Source organism: Schistocerca cancellata, chromosome 3, assembly GCF_023864275.1.
Source record: "Schistocerca cancellata isolate TAMUIC-IGC-003103 chromosome 3, iqSchCanc2.1, whole genome shotgun sequence".
NCBI lineage: Eukaryota > Metazoa > Arthropoda > Insecta > Orthoptera > Acrididae > Schistocerca > Schistocerca cancellata.
The window spans coordinates 436529508-436551487 of record NC_064628.1 but is presented as its reverse complement, the minus strand read 5'-3'; the positions used below and the strand labels follow the sequence as shown (position 1 = coordinate 436551487).

At 38.8% G+C, this 21980-nt stretch overlaps 1 protein-coding gene across 2 annotated transcripts in view; it reads right to left on the bottom strand.

Annotated features, from left to right (window-relative positions):
• LOC126175182 (protein tumorous imaginal discs, mitochondrial-like) overlaps window positions 1-21980 on the bottom strand; it is a 113280-nt gene that overhangs the window by 30906 nt on the left and 60394 nt on the right. For both annotated transcript variants that reach the window (XM_049921772.1, XM_049921774.1), the window contains exons 4-5: window positions 10626-10794; window positions 4279-4410 (exon numbers count right to left, since the gene is read on the bottom strand). In XM_049921772.1, coding sequence (XP_049777729.1) covers window positions 4279-4410; window positions 10626-10794 — 301 coding nt within the window. The remainder of the gene's footprint in view (window positions 1-4278; window positions 4411-10625; window positions 10795-21980) is intronic.

Sequence of the window (21980 nt, the reverse complement as noted above, 5' to 3'; positions counted from 1 at the left end):
CTGTATATCGATCTTCAAGGTGGTGTCACCCACATCAAAGTGGCAGTATGAAGTCACCATTGCTGCATCTCTTTCAATAAGAGAACAAACACAAACTCTGCAAGATTTTACAGAGCGTGGTTAAGCATCTCTGGGCTCAACAATGAGGTTTAACAGTTCCCCGTTTTTGTGTGCACACCAGCACATAAGTCTTTACAGTCAAGTCTAAGGATGTGATTGACGACACGAAACATTCGAATGGTAGCCAAGTAATGTACTGAATTTTATGGCTGCATGTTAGAAGAAGGGCAATGAGAATACCAAACAGTAATTCCCAAGTAGGGAATGTTGTCCAAGATTGAAGCATTCACAAAACTTTAAGGTTTATTTGAATATTGTAGCATGATTTTGTTACAATAAACCAATAATATTTTTTGGCAATAATATGTTTTGACAAAGAATATAAATAAAATATTTTACAATAGCTAAACTGTTTCAAAGTACTTTTTTTAAAAGTGTCAAAAATAAGTGAGGCAGTGCTCTCACAAATGGCTTGGTGGGGTTTTCACACATGGAAATAATCCCTCTGAGAACCTAATACCTCACAGATTTTCATTATCTATTAGTAACTAGCCACCCTAGCAACACTTTGCAATTGTTAAATATGTATGGGAATTGGATATATGCCATAATCTCCTCCCCCTCCCCCCTCTCTCTGTCCACCTCCTCCTTCCCCCTCTCTGTGTCCATTTCCTCCCTTCCTTTCTCTGTCCATCTGCTCCTCCCCCCTCTCTGATCTTGAGCCTTGTTTACTGTTATTGAAAATCCACACTAGTGTTCTAATCATAAGCTGATAAGCCATAAATTCAAGTTTACTGTTTTCTATGAAAACTGATTGTGAGGATGAAAACACAACAGCACATTTTGCGTAAACAATTTTTGTTTATATATATATATATATATATATATATATATATATATATATATATAGAGGGAAACATTCCACGTGGGAAAAATATATTTAAAAAGAAAGATGATGAGACTTACCAAACAAAAGCGCTGGCAGGTCGATAGACACACAAACAAACACAAACATACACACAAAAATCTAGCTTTCGCAACCAACGGTTGCCTCGTCAGGAAAGAGGGAAGGAGAAGGAAAGACAAAAGGATATGGGTTTTAAGGGAGAGGGTAAGGAGTCATTCCAATCCCGGGAGCGGAAAGACTTACCTTAGGGGGAAAAAGGACAGGTATACACTCGCACACACACACATATCCATCCGCATATACACAGACACAAGCTGACATTTCAAATGTCTGCTTGGGTCTGTGTATATGCGGATGGATATGTGTGTGTGTGCGCGAGTGTATACCTGTCCTTTTTCCCCCTAAGGTAAGTCTTTCCGCTCCCGGGATTGGAATGACTCCTTACCCTCTCCCTTAAAACCCATATCCTTTTGTCTTTCCTTCTCCTTCCCTCTTTCCTGACGAGGCAACCGTTGGTTGCGAAAGCTAGATTTTTGTGTGTATGTTTGTGTGTCTATCGACCTGCCAGCGCTTTTGTTTGGTAAGTATATATATATATATATATATATATATATATATATATATTTAAAAAGAAAGATGATGAGACTTACCCAACAAAAGCGCTGGCAGGTCAATAGACACACAAATAAACACAAACATACACACAAAACTCTAGCTTTCGCAACCAACGGTTGCCTCGTCAGGAAAGAGGGAAGGAGAAGGAAAGACAAAAGGATATGGGTTTTAAGGGAGAGGGTAAGGAGTCATTCCAATCCCGGGAGCGGAAAGACTTACCTTAGGGGGAAAAAAGGACAGGTATACACTCGCACACACACACATATCCATCCATACATACAAGACACAAGCAGACATTTGTAAAGGCAAATGTCTGCTTGTGTCTTGTATGTATGGATGGATATGTGTGTGTGTGCGAGTGTATACCTGTCCTTTTTTCCCCCTAAGGTAAGTCTTTCCGCTCCCGGGATTGGAATGACTCCTTACCCTCTCCCTTAAAACCCATATCCTTTTGTCTTTCCTTCTCCTTCCCTCTTTCCTGACGAGGCAACCGTTGGTTGCGAAAGCTAGAGTTTTGTGTGTATGTTTGTGTTTATTTGTGTGTCTATTGACCTGCCAGCGCTTTTGTTGGGTAAGTCTCATCATCTTTCTTTTTAAATATATTTTTCCCACGTGGAATGTTTCCCTCTATTATATTCATATATATATATATATATATATATATATATATATATATATATATATATATATATATATATATATATATATATACCTAAAAACAAAGATGATGTGACTTACTAAATGAAAGTGCTGGCAGGTCGACAGACACACAAACGAACACAAACATACACACAAAATTCAAGCTTTCGCAACAAACTGTTGCCTCATCAGGAAAGAGGGAAGGAGAGGGAAAGACGAAAGGATGTGGGTTTTAAGGGAGAGGGTAAGGAGTCATTCCAGTCCCGGGAGCGGAAAGACTTACCTTAGGGGGAAAAAAGGACGGGTATACACTCGTACACACACACATATCCATCCACACATATACCCATATATTATAAAAATGTATTTACATTTGTATGTTCCACATCTGCTAAATCACTAGAGTGATTTCAACCAAACTTACTACACATACCACTTATTGTCCAGAAAGAATCGCTGTGGAGGTATAAACCATGTACCCATCAAAGGTGGGGATGTGAAAAAGATAACTCATGACATGTGAATACCCAGTTTCATCCAGTATTTCAGAATGAGAACACTTAGTGAGTTGCAACAATTTACACATTATTTCAAACTTTTATGAGACTCTTCCTTGCTGAACAATGCCAATAAAATGATGAAAGGAAAAAAGTTTATTGCTTAATACATTTTCACTGTTCATGCAGTAAAACTGACACATTAGGCACAATGTTTTAATTTGTTACTTCTTTACTACTAACTGTATCCATGATACATTTTGCAAATAGCACTGAATTAACTTGCAAAATTATGGCACTGTATGACAAATAGTTAACTAAATATGATGTCATAAACACTCAGATGCATGAAAAACAGCTGTATCATGCATTACATTTTAATTTTTTAACTTCTTTACTATTAATACTATTCCCAAAACATTTCACAGACAGTATCCAACTATACACTGATTATGTAAGTGCAAGACACATTGCTGAGGAAACGCAAAGTCATAAAGACTGAGATATATGAAAATGAAACTGCAGGCCAAAATTCGCTACAGATACAGATGAAATGTGTGTACGCACATGTGTGAAATATGTTAAACATATGTGACATCTGCGTAATCTGTCAAATCCAGGGGTAAAAAGCTCCTCCTAAACCTCCGGAGGATCAATTTCAGGCAAACTTGATACACATATTACTTACTACCTGAAAAGAAATACTGTGGCAGTAAGAACCACAAGCCTTGGTGAAGATGGGAGCAGATGAGGAGGACGAGATGGATGGGGGGTGGGGGCAAGGAGAAGATGGATACTTGGTGGGGGGGGGGGAGGGAGGCGGTGGTGGACAGAGAGAGGGGAGAGAAGCAGATGGACAGGGAGAAAGGCTGGAGGAGATGGACAGAGTGGGAGGAAGAGCAGATGGACAAAGGAGGGAGGAGAACATGAACCAACAGAAGATTGTAATAAATACATACTTTGGCAATACTGGTTACTCAGTATTATATAAAAAGAAATTGAAAGCTGAAAAAAAGCTACAAATATTTATGACTATCAGGAGCCAGGATATTTCCTCATGCACTGAAGGGAAAGGAAGCCAGCAGAAGCTGCTGAAGGATGCAACATATGGCACAGCAAGCATTCATTCAGCTGCTTAGACAACAAAATCATTAATTTTTCATTAGTGATAACAGGAATATCAATATGAATATTTCATGTTCTACATCCTGGAGGATCTCCTCACTACGGACCAATTGGAATGAAAGTAAATCTAATCTAATCATGGTGCTTAAACTCTCTCATGTTACCTAGTCATTTCTGTGATCCATGCTGCAAAACAGTAACTGCTAAGATTTGGACATGATAAAATGCCAATAAACAGAAAAACTAATAATTTAGAGGACACAGAAATGATAAAATCTTTCACAAAGGAGTGAAGAGCTACAAAACTTCATCCCATGAACGAGAATTATCAGTTACATTTTATTACAGAGAAGAATAATATTAATAAGACTGAATAAGAACTGTGAGGTAAAATCAAATGCACAATAATACTGATATTTAATGGCAAAAGCTCACCTGCAGGCACAGGAACTGTTATCCTCTTCCTCTGCACAGTACTTCCCTTCCCTTCACACTCTGTGCAAGGAAATTTGATATGCATTCTCGTACCATGACAGTACCGACAAGTTGATCGCATCACAAATGGTCCTGCAGTAACACAATCAAATTAAACAAGCACCAACTGTTCATGGCAGATCTTACCTTGGAAAAAAAAAACATATATGCTGCTAAATAAAAAGCATTTGACTGACCTAACCTTCTGTTCTAATGTTCCCCAACCTACGCCTCTTTCAACCCCAAGGAAGGGAACAACAGTTCTGAAGGTTACTATAATTTTTATACCTCATGTGTTTGTCTATTTACTGTACTGGAATCTTACCTCCCGAAGACAAATACTGTCCAAAAATTTAGTCTACTTCTAATTTTACGTTTTTTTAGGAGAATTTTCTTACTTAAGTGAGTAAAAGGCTTAAATCTGGCCCCTAAAAAAGGAAGTCTAAAATGTCTTAACAAATTATGATGCATCATGAAATAACCCATCAACTATAGTGATTATATGGTTCTATAAGAAACTCAAGAGTGGTTACTGATAAGTGTATTTTACAGAGACGACCTCACTCCATTTCAAATGTTGGTAACGGCATACACAGTGTGAAGAAAATATTGAGATTGCAGAGAAAACAAACAAATTAGTTTTGTATATGCACATCTGCAATTATAAATTGCATCACCAACTATTTCATTTAATTCACTCAAAAAGTCAAAAGTTCTGCACATATTCTTTTCCGTACTTTAATAGACTAACAGATAATTTGGACTGTCCACACTAACTTTCTTCAATGAAACAAACACAACAGTCTTCTGTACATCTTATTTGGATTTATAAGTCACAGTTTTCATCCAAAATAAAATTTGCAATTTTCAGAAAAGTAATACTCAAAAAAATCCAAACTGTTGAGGTCCATTAGAGCCGTAAATGTCCAAAAATATTGACAGAGCTACTACACCCAAGTTCAAGGTTACTTTGTAGAATTATTAATCTCTTCTTCCATTCCATTTTCTAGAATAGTTGGGCAATAAACACCTGTACACCTTCATAAATTGCTTACTGTATCTTGTCATTATGAAATTAGTTTAAATAAGCTGTGAAAGCAGTAAAATTTACACTTTTTAATTGTTGATATAATGTTAAATGGAAAACTGTGATCATACACAGGAGTTAGGATACAAAAAATGTGCCAACCTTGAATAGACAATGTCTTCAGAACAAAACAAAATGTAGTTACTATTCTCTTGTCACTGTTTGGCAACCGTCATTTGTTTTTGGGTTAGAGGGCCTCAGGGAACCACAGAGAGGGTGTCCGTCTAAAAGGGGGCAGGTAAAACACAGCAAGTTAGTTGTAGAAACGATCGGTATTGTAGTTGTAATTTGTCGTAGCTGTGTTGAGAAAGAACCAGAGCTCCAAGCCCTAATAGAAAGCACTGAAGCTCAAATAGTTGTAGGTACAGAGAGCTGGCTAAAGCTGGAAATAAGTTCAGCAGAAATTTTTTCTAAGGATCTAATAGTGTTCAGAAAGGATAGATTAAATACAATTGGTGGTGGAGTATTTATTGCTGTCCGAAGTAGTTTGCCTTGTAGTGAAATTGAAGTAGATAGTTCCTGCAAAACAGTATGGGCAGAGGTTATATTTGACAGTCGGACTAAACTATTAATTGGATAATTTTACTGACCCCCTATTCAAAAGGTATAGTTGCTGAACAGTTCAAAGAAAACTTGAGTCTAATTTCAAATAGATACCTCACTCAGAAAACTTGAGTATCATAACAAATAGGTACCTCACTCGTACAATTATAGTCGGTGGTGACTTTAATCTACCCTCGATATGCTGGAAAAGTTATACCTTTAAAGCAGGCATAAAATGTCATCCGAAATTGTACTGAATGCTTTCTCAGAAAATTATTTTAAACAATTAGTTCATGAGCCCACTCAAAGCATAAATGGTTGTGAAAGCATACTTGACCTCTTGGCAACAAATAATCCTGGGTAAATAGTGAGTATCGTGATAAATACAGGGATTAGCGAACACAAGGCAGTAGCTGCTAGGCTGAATACCGTAACTCCTACAACCATCAAAAAGAAACACAAAGTATGCTACTTAAAAAAGTTGATAAAAATGCTATTAACGCCTTTTTAGGACACAGTCTGCACTCCTTCCGATCTGATTATGTAAGCCTAGAAAAGATGTGGAATGATTTCAAAGAGATAGTATCAACAGCAATTGAGAGATATAGTCCACATAAATTAATAAGTGACGGTACTGATTCCCCATGGTACGCAAAACGGGTCAGATTGCTGTTGCAGAAACAGCAAAAAAAGCATGCCAAATTTAAAAGAACGCAAAATCTCCAAGACTGGCAACGTTTTACAGAAGTTCGAAATATAGCACGTACTTCAATGCAAGATGCTTTTAATAATTTCCACAACGAAATTCTGTCTTGAAATCTGGCAGAAAACTCAAAGAGATTCTGGTCATACATAAAGCACACCAGTGGCAAGATGCAATCAATACCTTCATTGCGTAATGACAACAGTGAGGTCACTGGTGACAGTGCCACTAAAGCAGAGTTATTAAACACTATTTTCTGAAACTCCTTCACCAAAGAAGAAGAAGTAAATATTCCTGAATTCCAATCAAGAACAACTGCCAAGATGAGAAACATAGAAATAGATATCCTCGGTGTCGCAAAGCGGCTTAAATCACTTAATAAAAGCAAGGCTTCTGGACCAGAATGTATACCAGTCAGGTTCCTCTCAGAGTATGCTGATACAATAGCTCCATATTTAGCAATTATATACAACCACTCACTCACAGAAAGATCCATACCTAAAGACTGGAAAATTGCTCAAGTCACACCAATACCTAAAACGGGAAGTAGGAGTTATCCATTGAATTACAGGCTCATATCACTCACGTCGTTTAGTAGTAGGGTTTTGGAACATATACTGTATTCGATCATTATGAAGTACCTCGAAGAAAACGATTTATTGACACATAGTCAGCACGGATTCAGAAAATATCGTTCTTGCGAAACACAACCAGCTCTTTATACTCATGAAGTAATGAGTGCTATTGACAGGGGATGTCAAATGGATTCCATATTTTTTAGATTTCCAGAAGGCTTTTGACACTGTTCCTCACAAGCATCTTCTAACCAAACTGCATGCTTATGGAATATTGCCTCAGTTGTACGACTGATTTGTGATTTCCTGTCAGAAAGGTCAACGTTTATAGTAATAGATGGAAAGTCATCGAGTAAAACAGAAGTAATATCCGGTGTTCCCCAAGGAAGTGTTATAACCTCTCTATTGTTGCTGATCTATACTAACGACATAGGAGACAATCTGAGTAGCAGTCTTAGATTGTTTGCAGATGATGCTGTCATTTACCATCTTCTAAAGTCATCAGATGAGCAAAACGAATTACAAAATGATTTAGATAAGATATCTGTATGGTGAGAAAAGTGGCAATTGACCCTGAATAAAGAAAAGTGTGAAGTTACTCACATGAGTACTAAACGAAATCTGCTAAATTTCGATTACGCAATAAGTCACACAAACCTCAAGGCTGTAAATTCAACTAAATACTTAGGGATTACAATTAAAAATATCCTAAATTGGAATGATCTCATAATGTTGTGGGTAGAGCCAATCAAAGACTGTGATCCACTGACAGAACACTTAGAAGGTGCAACAGGTCTACTAAAGAGACTGCTTACACCACGCTTGTCTGCCCTATTCTGGAATATTGCTTTGCAGTGTGGGATCCGCATCAGATGGGACTGATGGATGACATCAGAAAAGTACAAAGAAGGGCAGCTCATTTTGTATTATCGCGAAGTAGGGGAGATAGTGCCACAGACATCATACGTGAACTGGAGTGGCAAATCATTAAAACAAAGGCTTTTTTGTTGTGAGGGGATCTTCTCATGAAATTTCAATCACCAGTTTTCTCCTCTGATTGAGAAAACATTCTGCTGGCACCCATCTACAAAGGGAGAAATGATCATCATGATAAAATAAGAGAAATCAGGGCTCGCACAGAAAAATTTAAGTGCTCGTTTTTCCCGCGTGTAGTTCGAGAGTGGAATGGTAGACAGAAGGCTTGAAAGTGGTTAACTGAACCCTCTGCCAGGCAATTTATTGTGAATAGCAGAGCAATCACATAGATGTAGATGTGGATGTGGAAGGGCCACCAGCATCTAAATATTTTCAGTTAAGAGAAACTATGAACACAATGTGTCTGGTGCAATGAAAGTGGCATTAATTTGTTTTGACGTATGAAAAGTTTAATTATTGTGATATTGCAGTGCCTTTTATTCTGAATTATGATGCAAAGTTCCTCTGGATATGCACACATGTTAAAACAAAAAGGCACTGTGGCGACTACAGCCATTATGAAATACATTTAACGTATTCCCTAATGCGAATATGGACAACCATCAGCTGTATAATGGAATGACAACAATAAAAATTTGTGCCAGACTGGTACTCGAACCCAGATTTCCTGCTTATCGCAAGCAACATTTTACTATTTGGCTACCCATGCAAGTCTCACGGCCAGACCCAAACTCCCATATGTCGTCAACCATGCGTCTACAACCTGCACATATACATCCATTTTGTAAATTCCAGTACAGGTGTAGACGCATGATTGACAACATATGGAAGTTTCGGTCTGGCTGTGAGTCGTGCACAAACAGCCAAATGATAAGGCAACCGCTTGCGATAAGCGGGAAATCGTTTCGAGGTCCTGTCCAGCACAAATTTTCATAGTCGTCATTCCATTCTACAGCTGATGGTTGTCCACATTTGCAATTGTGAATACATTAAATGTATTTAATAACGGTGTTGAGGCTAATCATCTCTTTGCTTTGATATATATGTTACTCTCTGCCTTTGGTTGCTGTTCTTTAACTTTATCAGAATTGTGGTTGTGATTCGATGCTTGACTTGTAAAAAGAAGAAGTCCGGTACTGTGACCTTCCAGGATTTTTTTTAAATTTTAACTTCTTAAAACATTATTTTAACACCTTTTTAAGCATTTGTGTGACCACAACATTTGTTTTATACTGCTACAAAAGCAGCAAAAGTTCTCTCATGCCACATCTCAAAACCTGTAGTTCTGATCTTTTTCCTCAGAGGTACTGGTGCGGTGTACTGGTGCATACCATCACAAATCAAGTACTGTTTTGACTAATTACTTGTAAACTGGTATTACTTATCCAACTGTGGATGCACAGTTCTTACCTAGAAAATACTGACAGAAACATGTCGTTTTTAACAACAATTTTGCTACAATTGTTATCTCTTTGCCCATTTCACACACATACATCATCCACGAAGAGTACCACCCAAGTATCTGGATGGTTGTGCAGTGTAACACTATCTCGCTGTATGCAAGATCTCTCCTATCAAACAGCTCTTGAATGACACAGAAAATTTAATATTTAAGTATATCAGGCTACAGTTGACAAACTGATTAATCTTCACAGTGACAGACAAGACCAGACAAAAACACATGGTAGATTCAGTTTCCTATCCATGCAAACATACTGAGTCTTGTTACTTGTTGGTTTTCACACAATCATTCCTTAAGTATTGGATTATAACAGACCAGATAACTTTCCTCCAAACTCCTCATCCTCACTCCTTCAACCTACTTCCAGTACTCACACATAAATATGAGTCATCCTCACTCCCCAGTGTACAGTAATCTTGAGATGTTCATTTTATATCATTGCTTATGGACACTGCAAACAGGACTGCAAACTCAAGTTTATCTGTAAAACTGGAAATGTTTAAGGTGTTTGTGGTTCAGTTCCAAACTCATTCTTACATTGTTATTGTATATCTCTAATGTTTTTGTAATTCTAGAACCACTTTCATGCAGCATTGCACCTCATTTCAGACATTTCTTCTGTGCTCACAATATGCAGGTTACCCATGATACTTCACCATCAGCTGATTAAACTACACAACTGCACAGGCATCATTATTTCATATTAGAATAGCCCACCCTCCTCTCCCCCTCTTACAAAAATATTTACTATCAGTGAGCATAGTCTTTTACATCTCCTGCTGTATATAATTTACACACTTTCTGTCAATATCATACAATGTGATATTACAAATTTTGTAAGACATGTTTTCAAAAAACTCACTGAAGCAATGACAATTCCCATTTGAATACATTTCCAAGGAAAGAATGCACATTTTTAAGAATGTTAACGGCATAGATTTCTACCCTGTGCAGCTTTCTCAAATACGAGCCAATAACTTATGTAACTTCCTATAGAAATACCTGTTGTTATTGTTTCCATCCCTGTACCATTACAGTAAGAACATTTTGCTGCTTTTGTTCCAGGTTCTGCTCGGCTGCCATGACACTTAGGGCATGTATCAACCATGTTCAAAACAACTTCTTTGTTAACACCACGAGCTGCTTGAGCAAATGTGAGATCCAATGTTATCTGGAACAGACAATACAGACAAAATCATATGAAATGGCATTAGCATAAATCAAAAAAATACTTTAACTGTATGCTATGACCATGACTTATCAAACTACAACAAGACCCAAAATATCTAGAGGTAAAGGACAAAGAAGTGAACTGTCTCAATCAAGATGTTACAGACTGTATTTTTACATAAAAGATTAATTTATTTTTCGGCTTAGTGTCTTTCCCTGTGAGTAGACGCTACAAAATTTCTTTCCCACTGTCAAAACACAATTGAGGCAGATGAATTGCACCTGTAAGACTTTCTTTTGCAAACTTGACCTTTTCTCCCATGTTTATTCAATTGTTGGGCCAAAAACCTCACCTAGTTTTTGTAAATTACAGTTTTACATTTGAAAATAATCAATAGGAAGAATCATTTTTGTATCCCAAAATGTCTGACCAAATCCTTCTGGCAGACGAAATTAGGTTCACCATTAACTGACCTATCAGCTTTCCACACTGCTCTGATTTAGTTTTGGTGTGAAATATTGAACACAAGTCTCAATCTCTGTAACAAATCCACACAGAAAACGACTTGATTCTCTTTAAATCACCCCAAACACTACAGAGTAATTCATTTTCTGATATTTTACTTTTCAGGTAAGATTTACCATGTACTTCCTTCTGACATGCCTTTGGCCTCAGTTGTTTCATTCACATTTTATTGCAAATTGTGCAATGACATTATGTACTTTCCCAATGTTTCCATCTGTGGTTACAGTGTGAGACATCTTTCATGAGGAACATTTTGAAAAGTAGACTCATCTGACTTCAGCCAGCCACCACTTTACTAACTGATGATACTGAAGCTGCAAACATTTTGCAAAAATTAGAAAACTTTGGATGAATTTCTAATGGAAAAAACAGCTTTGAGCAAACAATAAAGACCTACTCTTTATGAACTGATGCATCCCTAGCTTGTATAAAAAGAGGTCTTAAAATATTACACAGAAACATAAGCAAATGAGACCAAATAGTTAGTCCCTGCTCCACCAGGAGACATCGCACTGCACCATGTAACATGCCCTCAAACCTTGATAATGGCTTCAACCTGGTGAGGAAGAGAGTCCACAAGGCATTCCATATCCAACTGTAGCTTCTCATTGATGATTACACACTACAAACCTATCACATTGATGGGATGTGTATTGCTATGTTTCACCTGCTGTTCTAAACGGTCCTATATATTTACTATGGGATTAGGATCAGGTGATTTAGTACACCAATTGGGGTGTGGGAGGATACCTGACTGTTTGTCAAATCAGAAGACATCTTAACATGTTAAGAGGAATCTGTACAAGAGGGACCAAGTCATCATATAATAAACTCTCTCAAAACATTACCCTCAAAAATGCTGCTCGTTAAACACCTAATTGGGCCATTGGTGCACTCGAAAGCTTGCATCATTCATAAAGAGGAAAAATACTTACTCATCAAAGCACAATGCACATTTGCAGTCAGCTACTGTCCAGTTTCTGTAGTATGGCCTTTTAAAGACATGAGAATGGTGGCCTTTTGTGTGATACCCTGACTCCAAAAATCCACTGCATGCAGTTTCCTTTGAAATTTTCACTTGGAACCAGCATTCATTGACAGAAGCAATTTCTTTCCGGTTCAAACTGACTGTCACTAATAAGGTGTAATGATTGTTTCCAATCTCTTTTGATAAGTATCTTTTTACAACCCTGTTCTTAAACTGTGTTATATGGCAAACATGATATCTCCTTTCTGTATTCCGTCATATCTCCATGTCAAGCTATCTCACTGCGCTGATTCCATACACCGAATTGGACCATATTCACCATTTCATAGTTAAAAGTGGAAGGTCAAAAGAACACCATGTGCCAATTCTACAGTATTTATAGTACTCTTTTTAAGTAAGTGACTAGCATTGTTTACAGCAAGCTTACATTGTAGCCTGCTTTCCTTAATGTCTATATAAATATACATATTTACAACAAAACTAATCATTAAACTTTAAGTTTTTATTTACAATGTATTACAAAGGCTTTGGCTTCACCATCAAGTGGCAGTTCAAGTATTTATGTTATAGGTTTTTTTGTGTTATGATGTGTGAAGGTTATTACAACCAGTAGATATTACTTTTACACCTATCTACATAAATAAATACTATGCCTAGTTACATATGTAATTCATATAAGTAAAAAAAAAAGTATTGCTTCATCTGAATTCTGCGTTTTACTGTATAAACAAATCGGATTGTAACTTGATCTATTTTGAAAAATAATATACACTACTGTATACACAAGGAGAGAATCTATAATGAACAAAATTAAGTAAAATACTCCGCATATGAGGTGGTTTGAGAGAAGGGTACTCCCCATGTGAGGTGCTTTGAGGAAAAAGGCACGTCGCACTAAGGTTCTGTATTACTTTTGAGCATTCATTATCATTCTTAATTTAGAATTACATCTGGGTGTAGCTTTAGGTTTCTGTACATTTCCACTGTTTACAAGATATTTAGCTTTAAGCCTTTTGGCAGAGTATGCAAAATGATATGTGCTTTATTCTTGTCTTATTTTGATTGACTGATTAACTGACAGGGTTTATGGGACCAAACAGCAAGGTCATCAGTCCCGCGATTCTGAAGATACTCACAGAAGAAAGAGGGTCCACTGAAAGTGTACGGATCACGTCAAGGGGGTCGAATTATAAAATAATGAAGTTAAAACACACATACTAAAAGACATAAAAGGTGATACCAAATCTAAAAACTGGAAAAAAGGGGGGCAGTCTTTCCATGGCGGAGTAGTCATGGCCATGTTGTATTTTGTGCCCTGTTTTATACAAATGGGTTGTGACAGCTGACTTATTGTAATTCTTCAGCTGAATGGTTGCCATGTGTTCACAAAATCCATTGTAAAAAGCTTTCATGGTCTGTCCAGTATAGAAGCTTTCAGAAATAAACAGTATCTGATATACTCCAGTTTTCTCAAATTTATCTTTTTCATTTGTCAAATGTTGTGGTGTTATTCTGAACTTATTTTTTGTTGAGAACCAGATGTTTATCTCCTATTCCTTTAGGGTTCTTGCTACCCAGTCTGAGATGGTAACACTACATGGTGTGCAATGATAAGGGGCGTCCTTTAATTTTTTCCGCTAATTAGCTTTGCCACACTCTACCTTCCTATTTTTTTAATCATTCCATTGGTGATTTTAATTCTGTTGCCATTTAGTTGTTGCAAACAGCTTTATAATATGAATTTCAGTGCAAGTATATATCTCCCATTACAGGCACTGTTACTGTTCTCTGGATTGCATTTCCAAAAACTGCTAATTCTTGTGATACAGGATGACATGAGGTGTTGTAAATTGTGTTTTTTTTTTCTTTTTCTGAAGAGTCATGCATTTGGAGAGTCATGCAATTAAAACTGGTGCAAGAGACAGGAATTTGCATGAAACTGATCTCAATGTCTTGTCTGGAAACTACTTCAAACAGATGGATATACAAGAGCAATTTCTTAGACTTCCTAGTGACTAACAGAACTGAACTTTTCTTATCAGTTAACACAGAGGACACCAGTGATCAAAAGGCTCTTGTAGCATCCGTGACTAAGGCACGACTCGCATAAGGGGAATATTTACGTAAAGTCAGCTGTGCATTGAATGGACATACTGCTCTGGTGTAGATGCAGCAGTCCACACAGAACGGAACATCTGCGGTGTTTCACCGCTTACCAGCCACATCACTCATCACACAGTGGCAGCCGCAGTGCTATTGACAGTTCACATGAGTGGTGTGAGAAGAGGTGCTAGCTGATGGCTGTTGGTGCTGGGAGTGGAATGATCACGTGACAGCAGCATATGTTGCATGTGTGCAGCTACAAAGTGACTTCCCCAACATATCCTCTAGAGACAGGGAATATCGACGAACAGATTTTAATAATGGATGCAGGGAAGAGGCCTTGTTTTTGGAATGTAAGGACCAATGATTTTAATGAGAGAAACAAAAAAGATACCGCATGGCATAACATCTGCTGTCTGCTGGGAATTTTTTCTTGATTTCACAAAGTATTCAAGGAGGGAGGGAGGGTGAGAGGGAGGGAGGGAGGGGGAGGGGGGGGGAGAGAGAGAGAGAGAGAGAGAGAGAGAGAGAGAGAGAGAGAGAGAGAGAATCTGTTGGTAAATTTCTCTTTTCATTTCAGAATTACAACAAAATTAACAATTTAGTTTCCCTCAAGGATATTAAGTATTTCTGTTCATACACTCGCTACCAGTGACAAGTTTCTCAAAACTCCTACATTTCTCATATTGCTGACATGTTACATTTTGCTTCCTCTGACACAATGTATCAAAAAGATTAATTCAACTGCAATTACAATGGAATCCAACAATAAGGTTAAAAAAAAGGCCATGGAACTAAGGACAAGGCAGATCAAAAGTTTACGAAAATTCACAATGATGTGATTTCTGAAGTATTCCCGGTGTTACTGATCAAAGGTTAGATGACTGGAAACACGTCTAATATAATTCACAGTTGTTATAAGGATAAATATTTAATTTGTTAAATTATTTTATTATAAACAAGTATGAAAAATGCAATGGATATAAATAAGAGTGCAATGAGTACAGGTAAGAATGAAACTTTGGTGGCATCATGCATTATAAATTCTTACAAGGTGCGGCAGAAGATACTCAAAGCTACTTTTGTGAGGAATCTGCCATAAAGGTATTGATTAGTTTGTACCACATTAATTAAGCTGCGTGATTGCCTTGGACAGTTACATTACTGGAAAGAGTGATACATTACTAAAAACAAAACATGAAGCATAACACATTCAGTAAGCTCTGACCTAAAACAGGTTTCTGGCTAGTGTGATTCAATAGAAGCAAATTAGTTTGTTTTACATTTGAGATGAGTTTACAGGTACAGCTACTGAAAATAACAATTGATATAGAACAATAAATGTGGTACTTGTATATGATAGCTCATATTCTGACTTACATATCCTCAGATTTTACTGCCCTGCCAAGGCACTTTAGCACCTGCTCTTAAAAAATAATTTGCCATTACATCTCCATTTCTTACGGCTGACACATTTCTTCTTCTTTCAGCGAAGACCATGGCACACTCAAATCCTTTCACAATAATTGTTTATTCAAATTGGTGACTGTCTCTCTCACATATGTAATAATGCAGAACACAACCTGCTTTAGTTGTATCAACAACAAAATCCTATTTAACATTCATCAATTGCTGGAAAACACATTACTTGTGTTGTGACTCGCCGATCATTCAAAGTGCCGCCGCGCAATTACGCGCGTCCTCACATGCGGTGCTGTCTGCCAGCCATGCAGCAGCCACACCACCTAAGTGGCCAGCATCCGCCAGACTTTGACTCAGTGCTTATTTGAATGTTACCGTGTTCACATGTCTTGCTTGGTCAACTTGCCCTGTGACTTACATGTGTTGTGTCGTTTTTGAAATATGTGTGTTCAACTTGACGTTATAACAACTTGTTTGACAGCACAGCAAATTCTCATAGTACATTTTCTTGGAGCCCAACTCCTTTGCAGCCCAGCCTCTCATGGGGAAAGATAAGCCTGTGATAAGACTGGAATACGAAGTGCTGGGTGGGTGGATTGGACAGGTCTTGCACCCGGGTCTTCCACAGGGACATCCCTGTGGAAAGTGGTAGAATTTGGGTGTTGTACAGCGATGGACTAGGATGTTGTGGAGGTTGGGTGCATGACAGAACACCACTTTAGGAGGGGTGGGAAGGATCTTGGGAAATATGTCCCTCATTTCAGGGCGTGATAATAGGTAATCACAGCATGTCATATACCAGCTCTGCTGCAATCATTGCACAGTTTTTTATACTGATATAACTACCAATCAGCTGTCCACCAGGATGAATGACCACTTCCACACTGTGGCCCAGAGCAAAGAAGACCATCCAGTGGCACAACAAGCAGCTGAGTATAACATGCTTAATTTCAATGGCTGCTTCACAACCTGAGCCATGTGGATCCTCCCCTCCACGACCGGTTTTTCTGAACTGTGCAGATGGGAGTTATCCTTGCAACACATCCTCTGCTCCTGAAATTATCCTGGACTCAACCTAAGGTACCTACCGTCCATACCCTTCACCCAACAGTTTCTATCCCCTCTATCCTACCAACCCCTCCCTATTCGTGCCCCTCACCCACCCTGTGTGCCATCTTCTGCCATGCAATGCAATGTACCTGCCTGCCTTTCACCTTCCCCGCTCCTCTCCTTTTCCAACCCCCACCCCACCCACGGTGTGGGCTGCGTTTGGTGGCAGTCTTGTCATGTCGCCTTCCATCTCTGCACACTTGCGAGACAGCACTCTTCTCTCCCCTCCCATCTGTACCCTGCTATCTCTTCCCTGCCTCCTCCAGACTGCTACATCCATTCCACGTGACAGTTGCATTCCAGTCCGGGCTGCCAGAGAGGGCAGTCATGTGTGCATAAGGCGTGCTTGCTTGTGTGAATAAAAAAGTTTGTGTGTGTTTGCTTTTCTCAAGAAGGCTTTGGCTGAAAGCTAAATGTATAAGCGGTGTCCAAAAAGAAATGAGCCAGAATCTGGAAAGTGCAAACCAGTGACAGGAGGGTAATATTGTGGCATGTGTAACGAGGTGTGGTTCTGACCAAAGTGTGGAAGTTCACAGCCCGTCACTAGAGCGCATGCGTGCACGTCACGTTGACTATACACAGCTAGCAGCAGCATGCATCAATTGTCCAACGTTGCCAGTAGCATTGCAAATAGTGACATGGAGGTGTCAAAAGAAGAGCAAAGAGGTGTTGTTTGTTTTCTGACAACGGAAGGGATAGGAGGAATGGACATTCATCAACAAATGTCACAACTGTACAGCGAACACTGCATGTCCCTTGCAAGTGTCAAGGCATGGCACAAGCACTTCAGGGAGGGACAGGTGTCATTAGTCGATGATGCACGGTCTGGAGAACCATGCTGCATTACCAATGACATCGTCCAGCTGATGGATGCACTAATTACCCAGGACTGCCAAGTGACAGTGAAAGCCACAGCCACGGAGGTCGGCTTGAGAGTCCGAAGTGTTCACACCATCATGAAGGAACGACTGCACATGCACAAAGTGTGCGCCCAATGGGTGCCCCACGTCTTCAACCACACCAGGAAGCATGTTGAATGGCCCACTGTCTTGCTCATCTGCAGTGCTCTGCTTAGGAAGGGAATGCGTTCCTGGCACGAGTGGTGGCTGGAGATGAGTCATGGTGTCATCACTTCAAATCAGAATCAAAACAACAAAGTCTCCAGTGGAAGCATTCAGGGTCACCACCACCAAAAAAAGCCAAGGCCATCCACATGAGAGCAGGAAAATATGCTGACGTTCTTCTTTGACCAAGATGGCCCCCTTCTGATTCACTTCCTGCAGCACAGGACAACAGTGAATGCCCAGCGTTATTCGCAAACCTTGACCATCCTTCGCCAAGTGATCAAAACGACCAGGCAATCTCATCCATGGGGTCATTCTCTCCACAACAATACAAAGCCTCATACAGCCAACACAGTCGCAGCACTCCTGTGGAAATTCAAATGGGAGGTTCCTGGCCTCTCCCCCTGTGATTACGCCATTTTTGGTCCCCTCAAAAAGGCTCTGAGGGGGCAAACGATTCACCTTGGCCGACAACATCCAGCTGTATGTGTGATACTGGATAACATCACAGCCCCAAAAATTTTATGAGACATCCATTCACTGCCTTGTGTCACAGTGGGACAAGTGTCTCAACAGCCAGGGTCAATACTTCTAACACACGGGTACTGGTTTCTGTAATTATGACCCAGGTTCATTTCTTTTTAAATGACCCTTCTTTAACAGACTTTCCATTATGCCTGTCTACAACTCCATGTGTCATCTTTACGGTCAGTAGCATTCTACCTTTTACCGTATACTTTTGATATTCCAACCTGAAGTTTCCACTGTTCGATAAAACCAAAGAATTATATAATTATTGGTCAATAGTCATTGTTTACTGTTGTTGAAGATTTTCAATTTGGTGTTTAGTTTGCATTCTGTTCCCCCCTCCTTCTTCTGTGTGTCAGGAGACTCAACAAAAGTAGTATTGCATTATTGCAACTATTCAAAGGAAATAAAGACATCCGGTTTCAGACTGAAATGCATGTTTGCTGACCAGAGATTCAGTTTCACGTCTACAGGAAAACAGAATAGCCTTTGAATCATTGCTGATAGAAGAAAATACCGGCACTCCAATAACAACAGATGACGTTTTCACATCTGAACAGACTTTAGTTGGACCACCAATTCCACAAAAGAAAATAGCAGTGGGAAGTGTGGAACCTGATCTGGAAGCTAAATATTTGCAAATTTCTGAATAGTCCTCTAATTCCTTCTCCTTCCCCTGAGGACGAAGATAAACTGTTTTTCGATTCCTTCTATAGGTACTGAGCAGGACGGTAAGCCCAGAGCTTTTTCAAATGTTAGATACATCAGGAAATATTTACAATCAGGATGCAGCTCCTCAATTAGGGTAGATGAAATATCAACAGTATCAAGCAGAAAAAACTGTGGCATCTATAGAACAATCACTTTTGTTTTGCAAGACTGTACTTTCTGCAGAGCGAATTAAAAAAAGTGTTGATTTCCTTCTGTTTTTTAATGTCCATTCTGTTAATTTTCGTGAAAGTTCACTGATATATCTTATCTTCAGAAAAGACAGAGTCACATGTAACTTTTCATTTAAAATCAGTTAAGATAAAAAAATTCAACTTGTTCATTTAATGACCTTATTGTTCTCTTTTTTTTTTTAAATTTGACATGTAAAAGTGTTATTAAAAATAGCACTAGATATTACTGAGTTATTTTATTTTCAACTGAGACAGAATACTAATATACTAGAATTTATCTTAAAGTCAAAGCCAACATTTCCACTGAAGGTATAACTAGTCTCTTGTAGACGCCTTGCTTCTGTAATTCATTTCTAAGCCTGTAATGTAATCACTGAAGCTTAATAAAGTCATTTTGAAATAGATGAATAGATGAAAAATTTCAGTTCATCCCCTCATACTTCATTAAACAATACATTAAAAGCTCCTTGAAGTAACTGACTACTCATTACTGGACGCACCCTGTACTTTTGGTGTATTTTTATCTATTTCAAAACTTTCAGCCCTATCCACAGCACTACTGCATACTTCAGAGCATTCATTGTGTTTACCAGCTGACAAAAAAAAGGGTGGGAGGGGGACGTTCCATCTCCTTGTGTAGATTCCTTGCAGCTGTAAGGCGAACTACGTTCATTCTAAGAATATTTCCCACTGTACTGAAATGAATAGTGCCCCCCCCCCCCCCCCCCCCATCTCTTGAATTTCGATTGCCATTTAGTTGCAAATTAAATTTTTATTTGGTTGGCTTTGCTAGTCTTTTTAAACTTTGTCAACAGTAACAGCTACTGAGTGTTAGTGCAAACAATAAAAAGCATGCAGTATATAGCTAACTCTGCCCCTTGATCTGCCAATGTCTATCTCTAATTTTAAATTGAAAATAACTACTAATGCAATGTTTACTTAAACTGTGACTGCGACAGACTTCATAAACCTCATACGAAGGAGACACACAAGGCACAATTCGGCACAGCAAGTGGTCATAGCCTTGAGTGTGGCATGTTGTACTTCATCACGGCCGATTACCAATACATATCATTTATTTACTGGACTGGAAAGAGTTATGGGTCTCCTTCCGGTGCTAAAACCAATTTTGATGTGTTAGCTACATTTCATATGCAACAAGGTAGGATCCAAGTTAACCAAACATAAAATGGCCAGCGAGTATGTTTTTCACTGCAAGCTTTTCAAAAGACGCACAATGTTTACCTATTTTCAGAATATCATGATAACTACGACCCAGTTCATTATCAAGCTGTGATACATGACTATAAGGTTTGAAAGGATCAAATTTTTTTATCAAATAGTTTCCTCACAATCAAATTAGAAAGACTGTATATCACAGAACACATGTGAACCCCATGGGTTTGTTTTTAACAGGGCACAGTGATAGGCAATCAAAGCCCTGGCAAAGGATGTGGTTCAGTTGTTCCAGTCTGGGCTGGTACTGAGTGATGAATGGGACACTCCTTTGTCCTCGGTTCTTGGGGGTGTGAGGGAAAATGGCACGGGAGATATGTTTGCAGAGTAGATCTGGGGGATAGTGCCTGTCTGTGAAGTCCTTGATGAGACCCTCAGCATACTTAGCAAGGCAGTTTTTGTCACTGAAGATAAGTTGTCCCTGGGTGGCCAGGCTACATGGGAGGGATTTTTTGATGTGAAAGGATGACAGCTGTCAAGATGCGGGTCCTGATGGTGGTTGGTGGGTTTAATGTGGACGGAGGTGTGGATGGAGCCAACAGAGAGGATGAGGTCAACATCTAGGAAGGTAGCATGCTGGGTTGAGGAGGATCACATGAAGTGGATAGAAGAAAAGGTGTTGAGGCTGTGAAGGAATGAAGATAGTGTGTCTTGGCCCTGGGTCCAGATCATGAAGTTATCAATGAACCTGAACCAGACTAGGGGTTTGGTGTTTTGGGAGGCTAGCAGGTCTCCTCTAAATGGCCCATGGATTGATGTAGTTTCGCTTCATTTACAAAAAAAAAACTTTTTTTAGAGGCAAAGTAGATGACTGATATTTGGCTCTCTGCATTTTGTTCTGCAGCTAGCTGCATGGCTACAGGATTCTCTGTGTCACCATAGTACATTTTCCACTGTGGAAACACTCCACTCACATGGCCTTAGCCTTTATGTGTTATAAGGAATGTTAATAAAGATAGGGAAATATTTTTGCTTAGTAACAGTGACAGGAAACAAATTGCAGAGTATCCGAGTAGTCAATATGAGTATCAAATATTCAGCCCCAAGAGCCAAGACGCTGAGTGCAAATGGATAAAATTCAGAAGCACTGCACAATACTCTTTAGATAAGTATCTACTGAGCAAGGGTGTGACAGGTGGAAAAGACTGACTGTGGTTCAATAGCAGTGTCAGAAAGCAGATATAAAAGCAAACAGATTATTTAAATCTGTTTTGAAGCTAAATCAAAGTCTAGTCAACAAATACAAAATGAATGAAGCTAAAATGAGTAAGATCACGCAATGAATTCAAAAATAAAATTTTACCAAAA